At 34.8% G+C, this 25,087-nt stretch overlaps 1 protein-coding gene across 1 annotated transcript; it reads right to left on the bottom strand.

Moving 5' to 3' along the window:
- Window positions 1-873: 873 nt before the first annotated feature.
- Window positions 874-24,636, bottom strand: RGS21 (regulator of G protein signaling 21). The gene is made up of 4 exons (XM_047076418.1): window positions 24,626-24,636; window positions 20,116-20,192; window positions 15,511-15,677; window positions 874-1,077 (listed from the first exon to the last, which is right to left on the bottom strand). The coding sequence occupies exons 1-4, from the start codon at window positions 24,634-24,636 to the stop codon at window positions 874-876; spliced, it is 459 nt and encodes a 152-aa protein (XP_046932374.1).
- Between the last annotated feature and the right edge of the window lie 451 nt (window positions 24,637-25,087).

The following is a 25,087-nucleotide window of genomic DNA, read 5'->3' as shown; positions in this document are numbered from 1 at the left end:
ACTGAATGAGTGAATAGATGCTTAAGTCCCTAATTTGGGTAGATAATGTTGCTATATATATATATATATATATACATACATATATTTTATTTTGTGGCACAGTTACTACTATGCAGTTCATTCTATAAGGACTTATCTGTCCATTCATCCATTTTATTTCTCCTCTTTCCTTATGTCCATACAAATCTAAGAAAATCAGTCCTCTGTGCCCTCAAGACCTTTTCTACACATATGCCTATATGCTGCCATTGAATTGAACCAATTGATATATTTTGACAAAGTTAGATCCATGGTGTTATTATCTATATATGCACACATTCTTGCAGTTTTCTTTTTAATTAATCTAACAGCCATAACACACATTGTTATGTGGCAAATCTTGATTGAAAGGAAATAGTTGAATGCACTAAATGGAGGGTTGTGTTTTGGTTCAGAATTTCTCTTTTTACAGAAGGTTTTGAATAATGTAAATGGAATTTAAAATCACATATATGGTGCTAAACAAGCTCACACTCAGCAACACAAAGATATATAGTTCTTGAATTCATAATGTCATGAGAATATTCACTTATGATTTAAGAGTATATTACATCTCTATTAACTCCTTTTTATTCTCCCGGTAGGAGATTTTTAAGTACCTGATAAAATGAATAATTCTAAACAAATGACCTAAAAATTCAAGCTTTACATATTAAAAAAAGTATTCTTCTGGAGTAAAAAAAAAAAATGTTTTCTAAACCCTAACAGAAACTTATGTTGTTTTTGTGTATTTAAAACATTTTAGCCTTGAGTATAGCGATTAAAGGTTGATCTCTCCTGTCATTTGTTTCTCCCCAAATTTTAACTTCATTACTGGTTTATCATTAACCTTTTTTACAAAAAAGGAAACCATTTTTTATGATTTCCAACTTGCTTGCCATTTACCAGTTTCTTATAAATCTCTGACTTTAGAAATCGAGGAAAAGAATCCTTGGCCATAAGACTATAGATTAACTTCTGAGCCTCATCAAAACATTTGAGAGTTGGTTCTGCAATATTCTTTGAGATGAGGTCCCTGGTACTGAAGTCAATGTTGATCTGTGGAAATAAGTTTGCATATAATTACATTAGTTTAATCAAGGAATACATGGTTTATACAGATGGTAGATACACATATTATATAATTTCTTTTCTAAACACAAAGTTAATCTGATGCAAAACAGCAGAAAGGTCATACATTTATTTTTTGTAGTGTAGAACACATGTTTGGTTTAATTATATTTCCTAGGTTGAGAGGGTTGGCATTGACAGAGAACACAGATAAAGCCTTATTTTGAGATTATAAACAAAAATGGGACGGTGAAAAATCAAACAAGATATTTCATGTTTTTAAATTTCTTTTCCCGCAAATCCTTTTCCCTTAGTACTTTGACCCTAATACTTACAATGTACTCTCCATAGACAGAACAATAAATAGAACTTACTAGATTGGCTTCTGCCAACACATCCTCATTTTCATACTTCCCCTTGTTGTTTTCCCACACATCATTGCTTTTCATTCTGATTTGTGTTTTTTTGTTTGCCAAAATAAAGCAAATAATATCCCCCTCTTCACTGACTCCCATGCCTTCCACAGAATAGATCTATATGTGTATGCGTGTGTGTGTGTGCGTGTGTGTGTGTGTGTATCCCTGTCCCCATACTATTACTATACATGAGTATTCCCAGCAAGATCTAATAGAGATCTATTATAGTAGACACACCATTCATCTGAAAATTTGTAAAATGCCCCAAACCTTCTTGTCAAGATACTTGTCCAACTCTACACAAATTCCAGGGTATATTCTGTGAAGCAGAAAATTTCATATCCAAGTTTTCTAATTTAAATGGAAAATATTCATGAAGTGCAAAAGAGATTTGAATCATAGATTTAAAAACATGAAAGGCAGGTGCTGTATCTGTCTTATTCATCTTTCTATTTTCTGGTCTTTAGCAGAATATCTACCATGTAATAAGAAATCAATAAATATTAGTTGAATAGAGTTAAAGTGTTTCTTGGCAAAATGGAAGAGATTACAAAAATGCCATAATTTGGGGGTCTGGTAAAAGAAAGACTATGAATGATAATTTTTGCTTATTAAATGGAGGTTAAAAGAGGAGGACATACCTATAATCAAACCTTTCCTCAGCTACTTACTTGCTATTCATATGAATGAAGTAAGTTCTATCATTTCTTTTAATCTTCGATTTCCATGGTATAAAAGGGAATAGGAATAGCATCTATCTTAAACTGTTTCAAGGACTAAATGAGATAAGTAATATCAAAATATTTTAATATTGTTGTTCCAGGAAGAAAAAAAGAAGAAAAACTTTTAACTTGAAAAGAATCATGAAAAGGCCACTATTTGTTCACAGATGTTCTTTGTTGAGAGACTTCAGCTACTCAGTGATCCCACATCTGCACTTTTATTTCTCTGATCATCCTTTTCCATCATCCATCAAAGTCTCAGGTTCAATGCTGCAACTTCCTGAAGACCTCAAAACCTGGAATCAATTTCTTCTTCGTTATGCAGGAAGATGGTACAGGACAGTGGAAAGACTTTGGGATAATTTTCTCATCTGTGTTCTAACACTTAGGACCTTGGTGACCAGAGGGGAGTTATTTTAGTATTTCTGAGCTCTACTTTCTCATGTTTAAGCTAGATAGTTCTTAACTGAGTTGTTACAAGGAATAAAACGAAATGATCCATATATTCACTGATTTCACAAATATTTATGAGTATCTATTATGTAAAAATGCTTTCTATACTTGGGAAAAGATAACCAACAACTAAATAAATAGCATTATTTTAGATTTAAACTTGAATGATGAGAAGAAGCGAGTCTTCTAAGGATCTGGGGCAAAACATTTCTGGCAGAAAAAAAAACAATGAAAGCAAAGTCCCTGATGCAAGAATTTGTTATGTTCTGAAAAGCTGCTATGCCTGGATGGCTGGAGTATAGAGTGTGACAAAGAAAGTTCCTGTAATGAGAGTTGCCTACGAGTCTTGTAGGGCTTACGTGAAGTGTAAAGAGTTCTTATTTTTCTGCTAGAAGCACTAGGAAGACCCTGAAGAGTTCTGAGGAGGGAAGTGGCATGATGCCATGTCGTGAACCTAGTATACCGCCTGCCTCATAGTGGGGATCAGTAAATAGTGGCTGACGTCAAGCTCTTGCAGTGGTTTTTAAACATCTAGGGTATTCTGTTTCATCAATCCTATCTTGTGTTGTGGGGATATGAGGATAAATATTTCCTGTTCCCTCCCTTAGCCATGCTGTTAATTGTTTAATGGCATCATCTGCAATTTGTTTAACTTTGTATCCCCCATAATAGTAAATATAGCAATTCGGCTCACTGAGGCATTCATTCATTGGGTGAGTTTTCACTGACAGCAGGGCTGGTGCGTGCCTGGTACACAGTGCTGGCTTATTATTTTCATCAGAGCTGAACACTTGCAGTAACTCCCATTTCCTATTTGAAAACTCCAAAGCCTTGATTTCGGCATTCATGGACTTTACAACATAGTCCTACCTGATACAATTTTTTCTCTTCTAGGTGTGCCCTGTATTTCTACCAAGCTGGACACTTCCTTTCAAATTCCTTTTATTTTCCCACCTACAAACATTTTCTTTCATACCATCGTAGTCTAGCTGAAAGTCACTCCTTTCACCATCTTCTATGTCTGTAAGGCTACATTCAAGTAATATCCACCCTATGTCACTTAGGCTATATTTACATTTTGTGCATCCCTCTCTATGCCTTGAGCCATGTAAGGACTCAATAAATATGTACTGAATAAATAAAGTAAAAAAAAAAGCTTCTATATCTGTTAAAAATCATGTTTAAATTTTGAAGAAAACTATTCCACTTCAGCCTAATACCAATAATTAATGTTATTTATTAAAATAGGTTAAAATTGTTCTTCTGACTTATCTCTCTTATTTTTCTGACTTGTCTGTTTTCCTACCAAGGAGCTGCCAACATCAGCTATGATAGCTGAGTGATGAGCAGATATACTAATCCCAGGAGATAATTAGTAGTCTTAAGAGACTGTGTCTTGGCAATTCAGCTTAATGTCAGTGACAAAACATCACACCCACATGTTTGTATAAATGTCATTATTTTCCTCCAAGTTCTTCAAGCTCAAAACATAGGAGTCATCTCTGACATTTCTTTTTTCTCTGATCTCTCTCTATTTTTCCCCCTCATTTGCCTTTTCTTTTGTAATTTTGTAATGGTCCTTTTCACTCATATTTCTCCAGTTTAGTCTTTTATAATGGAATTTCTTTCTTAAATTATGAAATTTACCTCTAGTCTGATACCTCTTCTTATAATGTCTTTTCTTTCCCTCCTGAACATGTGAAAGCATAACTACACCAGTTTCACCAAAATATCACTTTCATTGTACGAATATTCAGCTGAAAACCCATTATTTTTAGTAACATAAGCTTTACATATCTTACCTTGGCATTTGAACTTCCTCACACCCAGAGTCCAATGCGCTGTTTCAAAATCTCCTAGTTGTCCTTAGCAATATCTATAAAACTGGTCTACTTTCTGTTCCTGAAGGAACTCTTGTACCTAAAGCTCTTATTTGTGCTGTTTTCAGCATCTAAGATCCCTTTCACCCCCACGATTTTATTCTATATAGATTTTCCTTATCTTTTATGATTTAGCTTAAGTTGAATGTCCTCTGGGAAGCCTTCCTTACCCACGGAAGGAAAGTCACTATAATTTCCTTATCATTACACACTATTTTGATGTAAAGTTTTTAAGATATTTGATTTCTTGATTAAACAGATTTAGGGGCGCCTGCGTGGCTCAGTCGGTAAAGCGTCCGACTTTGGCTCAGGTCACGATCTCACGGTCCGTGAGTTCGAGCCCCGCGTCGGGCTCTGGGCTGATGGCTCAGAGCGTGGAGCCTGCTTCTGATTCTGTGTCTCCCTCTCTCTCTGCCCCTCCCCCGTTCATGCTCTGTCTCTCTCTGTCTCAAAAATAAATAAACGTTAAAAAAAATTTTTAGGGCGCCTGGGTGGCGCAGTCGGTTAAGCGTCCGACTTCAGCCAGGTCACGATCTCACAGTCCATGAGTTCGAGCCCCGCGTCAGGCTCTGGGCTGATGGCTCGGAGCCTGGAGCCTGTTTCCGATTCTGTGTCTCCCTCTCTCTCTGCCCCTCCCCTGTTCATGCTCTGTCTCTCTCTGTCCCAAAAATAAATAAACGTTGAAAAAAAAAAAATTAAAAAAAAAATTTTTTAAACAGATTTAGATACAAAGGCTTCTGTTAATATTAAGTATTCAATCTGATTATCAGAGAAAACAGATTTGTCACTACAAAGAGAATTCAATAGTTCATGATATGGAACTAACTCTTTTTGTATCTGTTGTCTTTTCCCTATTTATTTTGCTAATTCCCTTTTTCTTTGCATGCCTCCGAAAATATGCATTCTTTCATCTATACAAAGTCTTCTCTCCCTAGATGTTTTCCTTGATTACTCTGTTTTCATCCCTGGCAAAATATTTGGACACTGGCCTTATCTCTAAAATAATCATAATGATATTTAAATATGATTATTTTAACTGTAAATAATAATTGTTGCTATTTATTAAATATTAGTACCGATATACTAAGTCTTTATATGGCTGTCTTATGTCACATGCACACAACTATAAGATATACACTATTATTATCCCCATTTTTCTGAGGGTAAAAACTAATATATATCTGAAAAAGTAGGCATTTCATTTGTAATCTTTCCTAGAACTTATTTATTTGAAATATTTTATTGAGTGAGTGCTTAGAAGTTGTGTGAAGGATCCGAAGAGGTGATTAAAGTGAAAAGTCTATCAAGAAGACAGATTTTGAAAAGGCAGTTCAAAGGAAATGAGATTTTAAGCAAATCTTTGAAGTACTGTCATGAATAGAGATTAAGAAAGGTAATTGCAGATGGGTGGGTAAGCCAGAAGAAGCCTGGTGGGGTTTGAGAGGAGGAAAGACAAGAACCTGGAGAGGCATGAAGGCACCAGATTATGTGGCACCTTGTAGTTCTCATTAAAGAATTCTTACTTAACCTGAGAGCAAGGAGGAGAATTTTAAGTAAAGGGGTGATGTACAAACATGTTTGGAAAAAAACAACAACAACAAAAAAACATGTCACTGGTTGCCATGTGGTGTGATAGCTGGGTGTGTTTAAAAGGAAGAAAAATGAAAAAAAATATCAGAAGTTCAGGTGGTCGGTGATGGTGAATTCAACTATGTAATTGGTGGGACATGCACATATTTTAAAGATATCTAGAAGGTAGAATGGGTGGAGCTTGTGACTGAATAGTGAGCTGGGATGAGGGACAAAATCTTTAAGAATGGCTGGATTTTAACAATATTCTGAAGAATGAGGTGACAGAAAGTGTTGATGGATTGGACATGGGGTGTGAGTGGAAGAGAAGAATCAAGGATGACTACCAATTATTTCACCAGAGCAAACAGAAGAACAGAGTTGTTATTAACTAAGATTGGGAGACTCAAGTAGAAGATAGTTTTGAACACAAAATCAAGACTCAGACTTGAATTTGTTAAGTTTGAGCTGCCCTTTAAACATTTTTTAATGTTTATTTTATTTTTTTTTATTTTTGAGAGGGGGAGAGACAGAACATGAGGTGGGGGGAGGGGCACCGAGCGAGAGGGAGACACAGAATATGAAAAAGACTCCAGGCTCTGAGCTGTCAGCACAGAGCCCGGCGTATGGCTTGAACTCATGAACCATGGGATCATGACCTGAGCCCAAGTCGGACCCTTAACTGGCTGAACCACCAGGTGCCCCCTTGAGCTGCTCTTTTAAAGAAATAGAACCAGAGGAAATTCCTGGCAGAGTGAATGTAAGCAGAAAGTAAGTCAGTCAGAGAAAGACAGATATCATATGTTTTCACTCATATGTGGAATTTGAGAAACTTAACAGAAGACCATGGGGGAAGGGAATTGGAAAAAAGTAGTTTCAGACAAAGAGGGAGGCAACCATAAGAGACTTAAATACAGAGAACAAACTGAGTGTCGATGGAGGTGCGGGGGTGGGGGGGCAGAAGGAGAAATGGCTGATGGGCATTGAGGTGGGCACTTGTTGGGATGAGCACTGGGTGTGGTATATAAGCAGTGAAACATGGGAATCTACCCCTGAAGCCAAGAGCACACTGTATAAACTGTATGTTAGTTAACTTGACAATAAATTATATTAAAAAAAGAAAAGAAATGAGGATTGCCTTCCCTCATTATAGTGTATGTTGGGTTATGGGTCTGCACAGCAAAAGCAATTGATAAAGAGCAGTCAGTAAGGAGGGAAGAGATCAAGTCTTAGAAGTCAATTAAAGATAGTATTTCAATTAAGAGAGAGTGATCAATTTTGTTAAATGCCCCCTGGAAAGTCAATTTGGGTGAGATGTGAGAATTAAGCTATCAAAATTGTCACGTCTTTTCTTCTCAAAATGCCTTGAATTTTCAGTAACTGGGGGAAGAAGTGAAAAATGTTGGGCCTAATATATATATTCTGACATAAATTTCTTTAAAAGAATCACTTCTGGGGCATGTCTGTCAACCATGCCCTCAACTTTGCATTCATTTCAACTATGATTTTTGGCTGAGTTCTACCAGAAAATACATGGATGGATTTCTATCTCAAAAAGTAAGACAGAAAAGATGTTGAGCTCAGAGTAGACCGAAAGTGAGATCCATCAGGAAGTGGACTTCTAAAGATGCACACTTTCCAGTTGTATGGTATTGAGGGGCTCCTGAATTGCTTGGGAGTTACAGGGCAGCTTAGACTTCGCTGAGCAAACTAATAGGTACAGAGCCTGGGCTGAGCAGTGTGTCAGTTGAGGAAATAAACAGAGATATATTATTTCCTAATATGATAGTTACTTGCATTGTGTTTGTAAAGATACTCTTTAGTTTCAAGGACTCCGAGAAATACAATATTTAATATGCTTATTTTTCAAAAGATTATAAATTATCTTAGATATCTGAGACCACTGCACTGTCAATCTCAGAAAACAAGAATTGTGGTTCTTCCAGAATGACAGCTGAGATGTCATCACAACCATTTAGAGGCTTTTAAATTCTGTCAGTTTTGAAAAGGCCTTGACACTGGTGGCATTGACAGCAATCCATTGCATTAAAATGACTGCCTTCTGAATGATGTTTGTGGTAGTTGTTTAAAAACAATTTTATTCTAAAGATCCAGAATATTTTAGTACCCATGTGATTTTGTTAACTACGAGGCATGCCAGCCAAATTCCTCTTTGCTACACCAGTGGTTTTTAAATTCTTTTGGTTTTCAACAAATTATTTTATCAGGAAGAATACATTTTAAAGTGTACCATTTGGCTTTCCTGTGACCCTAAACTGTGCTTTATATAATTTTACATAATTTGAATGAAAAGTTTTCAATTGTGTTCTCACATTCAAATTAGATAGCCTTGTCCTCATTTAGAATGTATAGTGTAGCAGGAGACTGTCATTATGCAAAGGGTGTGTGCATGCATATGTAAAACACCTTACTAAAATGGAGCAGGCAGCGTCTCAGACCTCATTCACAACAGAGCTTAAAAATTACTATTCAAATTAAAGCCGCCTATAATCATGTTTTTGGTTACATAATTCTATTTAATCACCACTAACACCTCTTCTATTACTTCATTTTTGGCATCATTAAAGGCACACGAATATTCTGAAATATATTCTCAAGGGGCTATTAAAGTTGAAAATAGCCAAGTTTGTCACATCTAGAAGGAATTCATCCCTGCACAAGACTTTATCCTTTTGTTCTTATTGGCTTTAGAGACAGAAATAAGTGACACGAATCGGGAGGTAATGCTAACATCTCAAATTGGGCAAAGAAACAAAAGAAATCATAACATATGAAATCACACAAATTGCTAAAAATAATGTACTTAATATGTATGGATAATGTATAAGGATTGCTAAAAATAGACGTACATAAGCAAAGCTATCTGGAACAGCTGCAGGGGAGTCAGAACGACTGGCTTCATTCAACAACACAAACATACTAATCCAAGATTAATTTCAGTAGCACAGGGATCCATGGAAGTTCAAAAAACACCTGAGTGTTTCTGTTTTCCTTTTTTTTTTTAAGACAGAGCGAGAGTGAGAGAGCTTTTGCGTGCATGTGTGAGTAGGGGAGGAGCAGAGGGAGAGGAAGAGAGAGAATCTCAAGCAGGCTCCACACCTAGTGCACAGCCACATGTGTGGGCTCGATTCCACTAACCGTGAGATCATGACCTGAGCCGAAATCAAGAATTGGATCCTTAACCTAGTGAGTCACCCAGGTACTCCTGTTTTCTTTTTGAGTTGAAATGTAGCAACCAATTTTTCAGAGGCCCAAAATGATACTGCAAATTATTTGGAAGAAATACTCCCACAACTCTTTTTTCTCTTAATGTCATATTTGAATCTAAGCTTCATAGTTTAAGAAGTTATACAAATTAAAGAGAATACGAGAAGAGAAATAAAGCTTTTGTTAGAAAGGAAGATAGACTCTATGTGCCAAGATAATTTTATACTTTTGCCTTTAGCATAAACATCAAGGTTTCTGGGCTATTTTGCAAACATATAAGATAAATAGATCTGAAGAAAGGAATTTGAAACCTAAAAGCATGGGCTGTAGACCTCTCTCCTCGTGGTCTGTTGTATCTTAATGATGCAGGGCTCATTACTTTTTCTCTAGGGCTCAGTTCATTTTCATCCATACAATGTGGATGATTGTGATACCTCTGTAAGATAGTGACAACGATGATCGGATGAGTCCACGTAGAAGCATTGTGCACATGTTACTCATGGGTTTCTTTAGCTGTGTTTTCCTCCCTTCCTCCTACCCCACCTCCTCCTCAGTTTGCTCCTTTTTCTCCTGTCTCTCTCTTTCTTTTTCATAGACTCTTTATTTTCAGAGGCAGAAATTATTGGGCTCCAGGAGGTGAATTACCCCAGTTTGCACTGCGACATACAGTACTAGGCTTCCTTCCCTACTGGACTAGCTTCTAGGCACTGGCTGATCCTTTTCTCCACTGTTCTTCCTTTCCTTTCTTCCCTCCTATTGTGTCTTATTTCCCTCTATATTCCCATCACTGGTCAAAGCTCATGAATTACTTCTTTTGAGATATATTTTATCACCCCCTAGAATCGGATTTTCCTGATGCATGCTACCACATTACCTGTATTTCCCTACTGCAACTCTCATGAAAGCTTATTGTAATTATTTTTTAACTGGAGTCCTCCCATCAAAATGGTTAGCTTTACCTGTTCAGGGATTCTTTCCTTTTTCTTATCTGCACCAGCATGATCCCTGACATGTATTAGACACTTATGATTAGTGCACCAAAGTTAGGAAATTAATAAATAAGCAAACTCATTATATCTGGAGATGATTCTAGAGTTGGGGGGGCACTGTTGATAAGCAGCAACTTGTGGGGTAGGACAAAAACATCAACACACTGGGGAAATGGCACTTAAAAATGCAAAGAAAAGTTTTGAATATAAGATGGGGAATACAAAATTGGCAAGACAGTTATATCCAGAAGTGCTTCTAAATGCCCATTTTCATGGGCTTCTCTCTACCAATAATTCATGTATCTGTTTCCTTAGCTCATGACTCCATTTAAAGCTAATCTTAAAGGCCTTATCTCAATATCTTGTCTCACTACTATTCAATCATTATATCCTTCTAGGTTTAATGCAAAGAGTTTCCTCTGTAACTTTTTTTGTTTTTGCACTTAATCATTTGTTCCCTTGCTATTTTTTCCTAGTTCTATAAATTTCATTTTTAAAAACCCAACTAGATTCAAAGTTTTTTTTGAGTCAAACCATAGTTTCAGCCTATTTTATTTTCTTGCATTTCCTTATCAAGCTGCCTGCTTCACACAACATATTGCTTTATACTTATGTGTGTGTGTGTGTGTGTGTGTGTGTGTGTGTGTGAATTCTGTTCTCCAGCCTAGACTGAACTTCCCTTCCATGGAGGTACTTTATCATATATGAGGGTGAATAGTAGGCACAGAATAAGCATTTACTGTTGTGAAATAAAATATGCCAATAAATAACATTATACTGCCTTAAAAATAAAAGCAAAAAACCAGACACAGATATTTTAAAAAGTGTCCTGCACGCTACTCATTAAGATACCTTCTTCTTTATGACTATAGTTACTGCTTTGTCTTATGAATTATGGTGTCTTCACATTTAATAAATACATTTAACAATTAAGTACTTCACACCAATATCCTTTGACTTAAAAAACTGCCAATGTATTTGTTCCTGGATTGAATAATCCAGGATAATATGCAGTTGGATTTTGAATTTATATAATTTTAAACATCCCACTGTTGTATGATTTAGAACATTTTCTAATATCACAGAATGATGACATAAATATTTCTCTCTCTAATCACATATTTTTCCATCCTGACCAATTTTCTTTTCAATATAAAGGAATGATATAAATATAATATATATAAGTGACATAGATATAACATGAATATTTAAAATATGTCAGTGTCTTAGCTAATACAAAAATATTATTTGAATTTTTTGAAGATTTCCATTCTTTTGAGACGAAGTATTATTTTCTTAAAATTTCCCAATATTATGAAATATTATGAAATTCTTTCCAAATTAAAGGAAGAATGAATACAAGTTTAAGAACTTTTCCGTTACCACCTAAAGGTACCTAATGTGTGTTAAGTAGAAAATATTGCTTGAAAATATTTTAACGTTATTAAAAATAATTTAAAAATATTGCTTGTCTAATAATTTTCTCATTTTCAAATCGCTTACTTAAAATACTTGGGTCATACTTTTTTTTTCTCAGTATTTTCTTCTTTTTTTTTTTTTAATTTTTTTTTTCAACGTTTATTTATTTTTGGGACAGAGAGAGACAGAGCATGAACGGGGGAGGGTCAGAGAGAGGGAGACACAGAATCCGAAACAGGCTCCAGGCTCTGAGCTGTCAGCCCAGAGCCCGACGCGGGGCTCGAACTCACGGACCGCGAGATCATGACCTGAGCCGAAGTCGGCCGCTTAACCGACGGAGCCACCCAGGCGCCCCTCTCAGTATTTTCTTCTAAAATTATTTAGGTATAGTCCATTCAATGAGTAGCACTTTTTATTTGAAACTAGTGATTTGCTAACATGTTTGTATAATGGTTGTTTTCAGGTTGAAACTATAGCCCATAAGGCTATAATGTGACTTGTTTTTTTTAAAAAAAGAAAGGGATTACAATTTCTTAAAAGCTGTTCTGCATAATGTAAACCGTTGACATGTGGTCTCATTCATCATTCTCATGTGTGTTCTGTGGTTGTTACATGCTTGTTTTATAAATGCTTTCTTAGATGAGGAAACTGAGGCTCAGAGAGATAAAGCAGCTTACCACAAAATTACAGGATTTGAATTAGATCTAGGTATCTCTAAATTTCCAATTTTCCATTACATCACACTAACTCTCTATTAGTGTAGAAACCACAGGAACTGTAACACTGTAAGTGAGAGGGCATAAAGGCCAGTTACAATTATTATCATTTCTCTGAGAGACCTAGAAGTTCATTTTTTTTTGTTGTTTTGTTCAATGTGCTGTCTTTGCCTGGGAAACTGAGAACCATTAGTAATGCCAATTTATAGACAGGGATTGTTTATCGTAAATTTAGTATAATCTAATTGTAAATTGTCTAAGTGCATAAATTAAAAATTGTTAAGTTATGATAACAACTTTATAGATGAGGAAATAAAGACACAAGAAGTGGAAAAGAAAATAAACAGGAATTAATAGACATTCGGATAAGATGACTTTGCCATTGTCCTTTACTTTAGGGTTTGCTACCAAGGAAATTGGTTATAATTTTGATTCTTTGTAAGAGTCACTTATACAACTACAACTGTATAACAAAATGGAGAATATTTTCATATAAATCTCATTCTTAAGTAACTGTTTTTACTTATGAAAATCATGTCTTCCAGCTTCCATATCAAATATATCACCTCATCTTGTTAAGTCTACCTACTAGATAAATCTAGAATACTTCCCATCTTTTCTTTATCTTTACTGCTGTCTATCCAACTTCACCCCCCACTTCTCATTAGCAATATCCAAATGGTTGCAGTTTCTAGAAAACACCGGGAAGCTTTGTATCTCCATGTTGTATCACCATGTCCTCAGTCTGAAATATTCTTTCTTCAAATGCTGACTTGATATTACTCTTTTCATGACATATATTTTTCATGTGTGAATTACCCTGAAAAAACATCCCTTAACTCTCCAGATTTGATCACTTTTCCAGTGTGCTAAAATGAATTTTAAATGTGGCTTTATTATTATATTGCTTTTTGTATCTTTGGCTGGTTTTATTACAAGTCACTATCTTCTGTTTCATCACTTCACTGTGTGGACAGGTATTCAAAAAATAGATTTAATGACTCAACATACTCACAGTTGTAATAAAATTAAACTAAAGCTGATGGACTACAGGGAAATATCTTGAAGACTGTGATTGGTATATAATATAAGAGGCAAATGCCCTTCAGTAATTTGGGAATTGAAAAATAATAATTTGTTGAATTAGAAACAACTAATGGCAAATAATAGGAAAGATAATGACTATTTCAAATATATATATATTTCTTTGTTTTCAGTGAATTTATCATATTCAATAAAAACATTTTTAGACACTTCAAGGAGAAAACATAATCTACTACTTGAAAAGCAGTCATAAATTTAGTTATATTTATTTAGCCAATTTAATTAGATGGACAAATTATAAAAAGCTGTAAAATTCTTATATCCTAAAATAATGACTGTGCTGTTTGTTTAAATTATTACTGTGTAAATTTATTTTAGAAGACAAGACTAGGAAAACAAAACTGTTTTGTCAAAATTGATAATTTATTATATATTGTAAGATTGAATGAAAAGGTGGCATTTCTTATTAGAAGACTTTTCATGCAAATGTTTGAGAATGATATTCTAAAACAATCACTGTTAATTAGATGAATTCATAAAGAAGAAAAAAAATCTGGCTTTCAAATCAATATCACAATAAATAGGATATCTTTAGAGCTGATTTCAAGGCCTTTTAGGGAATGACACATTAATCAACTTGACAAATCTCATACACTATATTTTCAATTTTCCAGAATTATTTATTGATTCTTAGATGGTGACTGGGAAATGAATGTTAAAATAGCTCCACAGCAGTTAAAAATCCACCCCCTGCCTTCACCACCCCATGAATTCAAGGCTGTGCTTTAGTGGCTCATATATATGCCTGTAAAGTTATACTAGCCAATGTATGCTGCAGTAATTAATGTCCAATTAAAACTTGAACTACTGCTACAGCAACTTTATGTCCTGGACTTTCCAAAAGTGTTTTCATTTCACCTATTCTGTTCTTTGTCCCCATAAGTACAATAACCCTTCTTACACCATGAATCCTAATTTTGGATCAGAAAATATGATAACTGTCCCTTTGGAGGAAACTGATATTATACCTCTATTAGAAGAATGACTTGTACCAAAAGTTTCTATTTGGTACTAGTAATGCAGTGTAGCTTTCTGTTTGCTATTTATGCATTAAAACTCTTTGCTTACAGGATATCATCAGTGGGGAACGGAAGTGGTTTTAAATTATAAATTGCTTAAACTTTAAAGTGAAATGTTAAAGGGGTATGTGAAGATGATCACAGTTTTGGTTCTGAAAATGAAATCAAATATAAATGAGATGTTACACACATTAAACACTTTTTGGGGAGCTATTATCAGTCTTTCCAGGTTTCTTTCTAAGGCGTTTTCTACTTTCCTGACCTTAAAGCAGTGCAGGTGGGTCCTGATCACATAAAACAATGTGGCTCACACATTGGCTCATTTTTGCCATTAAAGAAATAAAGGTAAGCAAATCTGTCTTTTGAAAAATAAGACATTACATGCCATAATGTGGACATCCAAACTACTAAAAGTGAAGAATTCATAATGTTGGTTAGTAGCTGTATTCCCCTCACATATTATTCTTAATTTGTTAAATAAATTAATCTACTCTAGAATTCTATTCCATGTTGACTACCATGATTTACAACAGGAAAAACCAAAGTGAGCTTGAAATGCAGCAACACATTTAAATAGCATTTCTGTAGGGTTAACTTTAGAGCAATTTAACTTAAGACAATAAATACTATTTTTCAAGAGTATGAATGTCGTGCTAAAGAAACAAAACTTCTGGTCAAAGTTTTGGTCAAAGAAACAAAACCTGGCACATAACAGGTGTTGAAAAATATTTGCTGAATCAGTAAAAGATAGGATCATCTTAAGACACTTCTATTGGAGTTTACAGACATTTTCTATTTGAATACATAGCGACAATTTGATTTCCCTTTAGATGGATTTAGTGTCTTATAATTGGGAGCAGGTTTGCTAGGAGATGAATATTCACTATTCTAGAATATTCTACTCACCTCTTTAGGGGCATCAGCTTCAATGAATTCAGAATAAATCATCTTGGCTTTAGAAGCCATCTTTTCTGCACTTTCTGTTTTTTTGAAGTCTTCACAGGCAAGCCAGAACTCAACATTTTCTTCACTAAACTCTGATTTTAGAAATGTTCGAAAAGCATCTAGACCAGCTGTAAAATATAAAAGAGAAAAATTTAAGAAACATTCAGTGCAGTATACATAACCAATATGAATACGTTGTATGATATGAGCATTTACTTAGTATTCAGTGGCAAATATTTATCATCCTTCTATATATACTTATGTTTTTGTCTTTAAGTGTAGAAACCTTATTTTTGATCAGTAATCATAAACATAAAATAGTCTTGTCTCTATGTATCCAATTAGCTCCACTAACAAAGAAAACCTGTACTTTTCTTTCTAGATCTGAAATGTCTAGGAGTTGCGTTTAGGGGAAAGTCTTTTTTTTTTAATGTTTATTCATTTTTGAGAGAGAGAGAGAGAGAGAGAGAGAACGCAGGGGAGGACAGAGAGAGAGGGAGACACAGAATCCAAAGCAGGCTCCAGGCTCCAAGCTGTCAGCACAGAACCCAACACGGGGCTTGACTCACAAACCATGAGATCATAACCTGAACTAAAGTTGGACGCTCAACTGACAGAGCCACCCAGGCACCTGTAGGGTAAAGTCTTGATAGCAGTTACTTTATGGGAAACTGCATAGGCTTTAGCTTTCTACACCCAATGCACTAAGCCCAAATCAAGCTAATGATGTTAAAAGCAATTCCAAGTAAGAATATCTTTGTTACCTTGAGTCGGTGAGGAAGCACAATTTGATGCTAAGGGATTAGATTGTGTGGGTTTGGGCTCAAAGCAAAGAAGGAAGGACTGGCACTTATTAATTTTGGATGAATATATTGGCCAATTCTAATCTCTAACCCAGGAAAATAATGGGCAAAATACTTGGAGTGAATGCTTTTCTTCTTGATGTGGCGATAGGCAATTATAAGTCAATGAGGCAAATAAATGGGCTTTTCCCCAATGTTACCTTAAACAAAACACTGATGTCCCTCCAATCTCCCTCATGGCACCTACTGTAACATTGCCTGTTCATGGTGTTTTTCTCCTGCTCCCATGTATTCTCCTGAGCATGGATTTGTTCAGAAACTTTAGACCAGGGACTGCAAATAGGCCCACATACTTGCAGGCTGTTTACTTTGCCTCGATTAGTATATGCTATTTCCTTTGAATTTAATAACAACAGCTAGTGCTTGCAGCCTATGATTCCCATATGTCTTATCTCTCCCCATTATTTTACTTTCAGTCAAATTTACACATGTGTTATTCCTTGCTCTCATAGATATTTGAGTTTATGACCACTTGTTTAGACTGTTCTTTTCTTTATTTTTTCATCAAAATGTGCCCTGAAATATTCTTCTTTGGCATATATAGAGCTCATTCATGAAGGTAATTCTTGCTAAATTGTTTAGGGATGAGTATGGTTAGGAGTGTGCTTCTAGTTAGCAGGTAAGAAAAATCATTATCAGATTCCTGCAGTTGATGGACTAAGCCAGTACCTTGAGTTCACATTATGCGGTTTCATAGATTGTACACTTCTGAGGTTGGTATTTGTTTATAAATGAGACTATGGATCTCTCTGAGGAGGAAAATATACATCAGTGCTTTTGCCTCTGGGAGGGATCTTGCCTCTGGGAGGGTACGTTGGTGGCTTTCTCTTCCATCTGCCACGAGAGTCCCTTAGCATGTCCTCAAAGCAGCTCTTCCCTGACTGTGTGCTTAGAGACCTGATCCTTCAAGTTCCAAAGCTGGGACTAATAAGCTTGTGGAGAATCAGGGGAAAAGGAAAATTAACTAGTGAAAAAGAAAATGTTAGAGATAGTTTATGAAACAGAAGCCAAAGTCAGTTGTTTGTAGGTTGCTGCAGGTACGAAGCAAAATGGTTTAGTGAAAGAAAATGGGAAAGGCTTCAAGGGAGCAAGATTAAAATGTCTAAAAACACTGGATTAAAAATAGATATAACCATTTTTTTTATTATTCGAAATAGCGTTGAAATAACAAGTCATGGCAAAAGGTTATCAGGTACCAATTAAAATTCTCAGTAGAAATATTGGAGAGTGTGGATGTCGTTAATATGTGATCACTATAAAAAATTCAATTAACTGCACATTTATTGCATTTAAAAATACATCCAAGAAGCTTCTGTGACACAAATTTAGGTTATAAAAATCCTCTTAGTAACACTCAATTAAAATTTCCATGAGTTTTGTCCAAACTGATGAATTTGAGGGGTCAAAACAGAATTGATGCTAAAATCTATTTTATATAGAGAATGAAGTATACTTTAAGGATACGGGAAGAATGTAGATTCCTGTCTGGCAATATTTTATATGTGTGTCGTTAAGGTATATGAGGCTTCCTCCCAGTGAGGATTATCTAAATGCATCTTAGATGGGAAGTTAGAGATCAAGAAACTTACTATTTTCTCACATCCTACCATTTTAACGAAGGACCACTCTGAGAGCAATTATTGGCTTCTCTCCCCCTGCCATCACTAGCTTTAGGGCACAATGGAACAGAATAAACAGCTAAAACGAGTTAGCGATCCTTGTCTTGAACACACTATTTTACTGAACTCTGCTTCTATTCTATATATACAATATGAATGATCAAAAAATGTCATGTGACTTTGGAATAATATGCTACATATGATTAAAATGATATCATCTGAGAGCACTCTCTACAAATTGGAATGGCTCCTGGTTAGACAAATGGAATAAACAATAGGTGTTGAAACCTATCTGAGAGCCTATGTGTGGTACCTGTAAGACATATCCCCAAGATGACAAAATAACTAGATAATTTGGTGAAATCATTTAGCTGTTTAAAGCATTACGAAGCATTTCCTTTTTGTAAGCTGTTTTGGTATTATAAAAAGCAAAAACCAACAGCTACTCAAATGAATCTGTGTGTCTTCTACTCTATGTGGGCACGAAATAAAAAAGATCAGGAGATATGTTGAGGAAAGCATTTGCCTTCAGCTCAACATCTTCTATGCCTCTGGTCTGTAGTGTTGGCCCCTGGATCTCCCCTACTCTGGAGCCAGCCGGATCACCACCTGCAGAGATACTTTCTTAAGGCTTTTTGTAAACCTGATCTGTTCCACTGGTTATACACTTAAGTAGAAAAGAAACGCCATTCAAAACTTATAAAAATGCAATTCCATATCTTTGATGTCTTTGGTATATGTTCTTAATTGGATTCTAGGAGCAACGTGGATTCTTTTATGTCTATGCTTTAGGAATTCGTTGTTTAAGAATCATAAAATCAGAATAATTTTGTTTAATCCAATCCAATTTTATATATGAATAAGCAACTATGAAAAATTCATCCAACTTTATTATGTTTTAAACTTTTCTAGCGACGGCTAGGTGACTCAGTCGGTTAAGCATCTGACTTCGGCTCAGGTCATGATCTCACAATTGGTGAGTTCGAGTCCACTGTCGGGGCTCTGTGCTGACAGCTCAGAGCCTGGATCCTGCTTTGGATTCTGTCTCCCTCTGTTTCTGCCCTTCCCCCATTCATGGTCTGTCTCTCTATGTCTCCCAAAAACGAATAAACGTTAAAAAAAACTTTTCTAATATTCTGATATTTACTTTACAAATTTTAAGTGGAAATTCCATTTGATTAGTACCAACAATACTAAATTTTAAATATTTAAAAATTTTTTTTTTCAACGTTTTTTATTTATTTTTGGGACAGACAGAGACAGAGCATGAATGGGGGAGGGGCAGAGAGAGAGGGAGACACAGAATCGGAAACAGGCTCCAGGCTCCGAGCCATCAGCCCAGAGCCTGACGCGGGGCTCGAACTCACGGACCGTGAGATCGTGACCTGGCTGAAGTCGGACGCTTAACCGACTGCGCCACCCAGGCGCCCCTAAATTTTAAATATTTTAAAATATATGTCTCTGTAGTGCCATTTCTTTTTCCTGTATGCAATAGAAAGCAAAATTATCTATAACAGAAACAGAAGTTCCACATGATTACTTTGAATCAAATTCTAGGGTATTTTATTTATTTATAACTGGCCCAAATTGCCTTATTGAGCCATATTAAATATAAATATAAACATCCACACAGGTACATATTAATACATTTAAATATGTTTTTGTTTTCAGTAGAAATTAGAATATCAGTTGAAATAAATACTTTAAAAAGTTTTTTTAGCTTCCAAGACATGAAAAAACAAGTCATTTTATTTCAATTTTCAACTTTTCAATAGTTTGTGAATTTTTTTCAACTTGTAGCAAGAACAGTCATTATACATACATCAAATGATAATGAGTACAAAAAAAATGACAAATTTCTCACTTCCTATTTGGGATTTTCTTTTTGTGTTAACGTTTTGAGTTTCTATAATCTTGTCTTATTTTAAGTCCAACCTAATTCCATTTAGGTTTGAGACCTAAATTTGTGAGACTGTTGGAAATCTTCAAATATTGATCAAACTCATATTTTATGATGACTACAACGTTCAGAATTTAATGATTTACTTTTAATCGTTATATTTTTAAACTTAGTTGGATCTTACCTTGATTGGTTAAAAGTGTGTCCATATTTTCAGACCACGCCATTGTTTCTGTTGTTGGTGACCTGTAGAAACAACATCTACCCTTGACAATAGCATTGTGATCTTTTTCTTCTATAACCTACAGTAATATTTGAGATATGTGTATTTGTTGAGTTATGTAATTTAAAAGCACCATTAATCAAACTGCAAAAGGTAAGCAAAAATTATTTAATGTTTTTCATAGTGGACAGCAATAGCAACATAAAGTGGTATATAATTTGATATCAGCAAATTACTTATTAATGCCTAAATGTTATTAATGCTTAAATGTTATTAATATTTGTAAATTCTTATATTCTAATAAAGGTGCAAAGGAGATATTGCTCATGGTTCTATGAAGTATATTGAGTTTTTCTCAACTATAAATATATTAATTGTTAATTTACATGGCATTACTCTAGTCTATTTCTGAAAAGTTTTCATGATAGCAGTAGTGATGAGTGAACTATTTTCTGAGTTTTCACAATATATAAAATTATCCATGTCATAATTGTGTATATCAAAAAAAAGTAAAAGAAAATTTCAGTTAAGAATTTCTAACACGTGATGATCTTGAAAGTATTTATTTATAGTATTTTGAGAAGATTTTACCCCACTCTGAGACAGACCTTATTTCTCCTAAGACTGGTATGCTTCCCATTCTGGGATGATTTATTTAAATCTAGGTATCTGTCAGGACAGAGTAATATCTTTTCCAAGGAAGTCAAAAAATTTATAGACTTAAGTCTTCTGAAGAAGGTATACTTTTGGGGATATGATGTAGAAATAGTAAATCAGGTTTAAGATATAAATTTTCTGAGATGCAAATATATCATGCATTATTCCCCTTAATAAACTAAGATCCTGATGAGATAAGCTCCCAACCATAGAAAGCATCTGCTACCCAGAAAAAAAACTTAGATCATGTAGCTGTGATGTGCAAATGACCTACTTATGGAAATGCATGGGCTAATTTTTGAAAGTTTTTATTAAAACAATTGATAATAAAATAGAGTCTCATATCTAGTAATTCTTATAAATTTTACATTTGCATGTTAAGGTGACTAATCTTGAATACGCTTTGTGAAGTGATCTCTATGCTTTTATATCTATTACTTCCTATAATTTGCTGCCATTTTTATTATTTGTGTTGGGATTGAGTGTGCTTTCTTCTGTGGTTGCAGATGTGGTTCTATTTTCAGATAATAATGGCTGTCCTCATTAGAGGGTGCACAGAGAGGGCTCTGTGACTGGGAATTCATTTTACTATCTTCCATTACTTATATTTCCTGTCTGAGATTTCTTTGCTGGTGGTAGACAGATGATTTTTCTTTCTCCCTTGATTTATTAAATCTTAGGGACACAAGATTTTCTGTGAAACCATTTTGAAATTGTGGGTTTTCATTTAAATGGACTCTTAAAAAATTTAGTTGTTCAATTTCTATTTTTCATTAATGGAGAATGGGACTGAAACTTAGATTTAAATCTACATTGAAGAGCTTTTGTGCACTATAAAACCTGTTACTCTAACAAGCTTATGTGATAATTCATATGACTCAAATATTAGATCTTGTAAGAATTCTACCAAATAGTGCTAAAATCATCACATGGCCTCCTAATGTGCACATGTCTAAAAATATCTCTATTTGAAGACTGATATTTAGTGGTTAACAGATTATTTTTAAAAAGCCTACTTTCCATGAGTGGAATACATGTTAGTGAACAGGGCAGTGAGGAGTTTTGAGACAAAGCCTGGCTGCACAGTACACCCGCTTTGAATGAGGAACAGCCACCAAAAAAAAAAAAACAAAAAAAAAAAACACAACAAAACACACACACACACACACACACACACAAACAAACAAACAAACAAATAAAAACCACTGAGAAACAATCTAGGCAAAAAGCATTCAGGGATGAAAATACACTTCCCCCATTGTGTAGGTTCTCTGATGAAATATTGTTATTTTCCACTACCAAGAACAGTATGTCTGGTCAAAAAAATGTTTGTTGAACATAGAAACAAATAATGAAGGAATGACCAAACCCCGAATAGTGACGGGTATTAAAACCTTCAGTGGAGGCAGCGCAATGGCTTTCAAGATGCTGGTAGATGACAGTGATAAGATGATTATTGAAAGTTATAGTTGAATGGCATTAGCATCAAAGCGTGTAATGGTGGAAGGAAGAGGAGACATGATGCGAAAGCATCATTGGGAAGCGACAGACTACAGACCTCACTCCCATCCCTAAGAGATGTGAAATTGGAGAAAATGGACAAAATCCATTCTGAAGTCATCAAGGCAAGTCATGTCATTTAGGGAGAGCCAGATTTTGCATACACTGAAAGCAAAAGGAATATTCAGTGAAGACCTTATCAGAAGTAAAGGAGTCTTAGGAATGGAAGTATTGAAGTAAATGGTAGCTATTCTAGTTATCTTCATTAGTGTAGGAAAACAGTAAAAACAAAGGAAGAAAACAAAGTCTGAAAATGGTGTGATACCAAGGACAAGAGAAAAAATGTAATGTTTTGAGTTAAAGAGATATACTAGAATATAATTTTCTACAGATAGAGAATATTATAGGTAACAGAATTAGAGATACTGGGATATTCTAGTATTATTTATGGTCCACCAAATGCTGCATTATTATAGAAGGTAAATTTGCCTTTCAGCTCTCTGAAAGAATACCTCTGCAGGTGTGTGATAATTCCTGGAATGCTCTCAGCTAACAATTTTCTAACCTATTTCAAGTTTGACTTGAAAGGTTCAATTTTGACTACCTGATATGATGGGAGGGTTGGTGGTAACACAGTATTTACTTTTCAGAAGCTAGGTGAAATGCAACTATTTGAAGAAATAATGTTCTTAATTTTCTGTTTAAAATTTTAACTTCTGGGTTGATTGTATATTTACAATTCTGTGGAAGAGTAAGTTATTGTTATATATGAGTAAGCTGAAAGACAATATTTTTAGTAGCATCAAAATGTACAACAATGTATTGAATGTTTGCAATCTATACCACATGGTGTTCAGCATGTCATATACTTTACCTTATTTAATCTTATAAATGACAACGTGTTTTAATCCTATGTTACAAATGAATAAAGAGCCTCAGAGATGCTAATGACTGGCGCAATACCTTGCATATACTAATAGGCAGTTAGAATTCAAGCACAGGTATATCTCCTTATGACCCAAACTCTTTTTACACTTCTTCCTTGAATGAATACGTCAATATGCATATGCTTGTACTTTGTTCATGTTTTGAAACATTTATAATAAATAATTTGAAATTGCATTTTCTCTGATAGAGTTTATTGCATTTCACACAAATATTTCCTCTAAATAATAGCTGAATTGCAGTAATTGAGGACTCAATAGAAACTTTTCAGAAGACAGATTCTTAAATGTCACACGTTATCAAATGAAAATAGGACATTTCTCATGTTAGACTTGAGAATTATGTTTTATGTTTTAAAAAATGCAACTATATAAATGTTAAGAAAGAAACTAGCGAATTCAAATTGGTGAAAAAAAGAAGGTGGCTAATTTAAAAATGTACTAACTTGGTTAAATTTTACTTGACACGTGTTACCTTGAAAAAACGGACAATGTGCCTCTCTGCTATTTCTCTCTCTTTTTAAATTTTGTTTTGATTTTAGTTTTAACTCGAACAGAGCTTTTGTCTGACTGTCTGAGTGTGTGCATTTCCTGAATAACTGTGATGCATAATCAGAGTAACTTTTTGTATGTGTATGATTTGCCATGAAAATTCACCATGTATCTGGAGCCAAAATTGCACTTAGTGTTTCATGGGGTTTTGGCTGATTTCCTTTCTGTTTCCTTCATTAAGCGAACACCATCAAGGCCAGCAGTCCCCATATTATGTGTCCGGAGAAGAGCCAGGCCAGATGGGAACTGCGTGAAAGCTACCAGTTATCTTGCTAATTGTGCCAGCTAGAACCAGTTGTATTGCATTAAAAAATGTGGAATCCAACAACTTAGCTGTTCACACTCAATTAGCAGTGTGCTGGAGAATGGGAAATTCAAGCAAGGGGTCCATGTGCTCCAGGAAGTGACAGCTGCTTCCTTACCCAGCACTTAATATCTGTTTTCAAATTTCTCAATAAATATTGCAATAATGAATAATTTTTGCAAGGATCAGACATATCTATGCCTCGAACTCTTAACATTTCATTATTTTGAAAAGCTTCACATAAAGAAAGCTCACCGGTTTTTCTCCCTTTATAACCTTGCTTTATATTAGCAAATATAAAGAACTAACTGCAAAAGCAAGTCATGAGCTGTTGACATATTTTAGAAAAGAAGAAGAAATCAATAGAGAAAGGGGAAGAAAATAAATCAGTAAGAAAGACAACAATTAGCATATTTATCAGAAATGAAGGAAACAAAACATCGAGACTAATGAAGGCTCAAGTGTTTCATTTGTACCTCTTCTGAGATAAAAATAGCTTTAAAAGGCAACTCACTTCACTGGCATTTTTCGTTCCACTGTCTGACTGTCACAGATGATGTCGAATTTCTCTTTCTGACTGATCTTCAAGCTGAAGGTAATGTGACAGCAGGAACATTACAATTAGTATGCAAATACCTATCCCCTGGGTTACAAATTGGCATTCTTTAAATCATGCTATGCTCAGCTCTTTTCATTTTGTTGTTAACTTTTCACTGGTCAAAACACTTAAACTTCTAAGTAACAAATAACTCATTGAATAAATGTGACATTTCTCTGAGTCTGTGGCATAACTGAAATAAATTCCATTTGAAAGTTTGGTTCCTAAAATTCATATACATCCATTTACAAGACAACTATTGTTCATAGGAGGTTAAATCAACGCAGAAAAAAAGTATATAAAATTTAATATTTGTCTTTAGGTATTTCATCGATCAATTTTTCCCTCTGTTCTTTGATTTTCAGAGTCTTAGGAAGA

Source organism: Lynx rufus, unplaced genomic scaffold (assembly GCF_022079265.1).
Source record: "Lynx rufus isolate CCGP_SWC_20201006 ecotype Redwood Valley unplaced genomic scaffold, mLynRuf1.p SCAF_15, whole genome shotgun sequence".
In the NCBI taxonomy this organism is placed as follows: domain Eukaryota; kingdom Metazoa; phylum Chordata; class Mammalia; order Carnivora; family Felidae; genus Lynx; species Lynx rufus.
The sequence above is the reverse complement of the archived record's forward strand: the minus strand, read 5'-3'. Positions and strand labels throughout refer to the sequence as shown.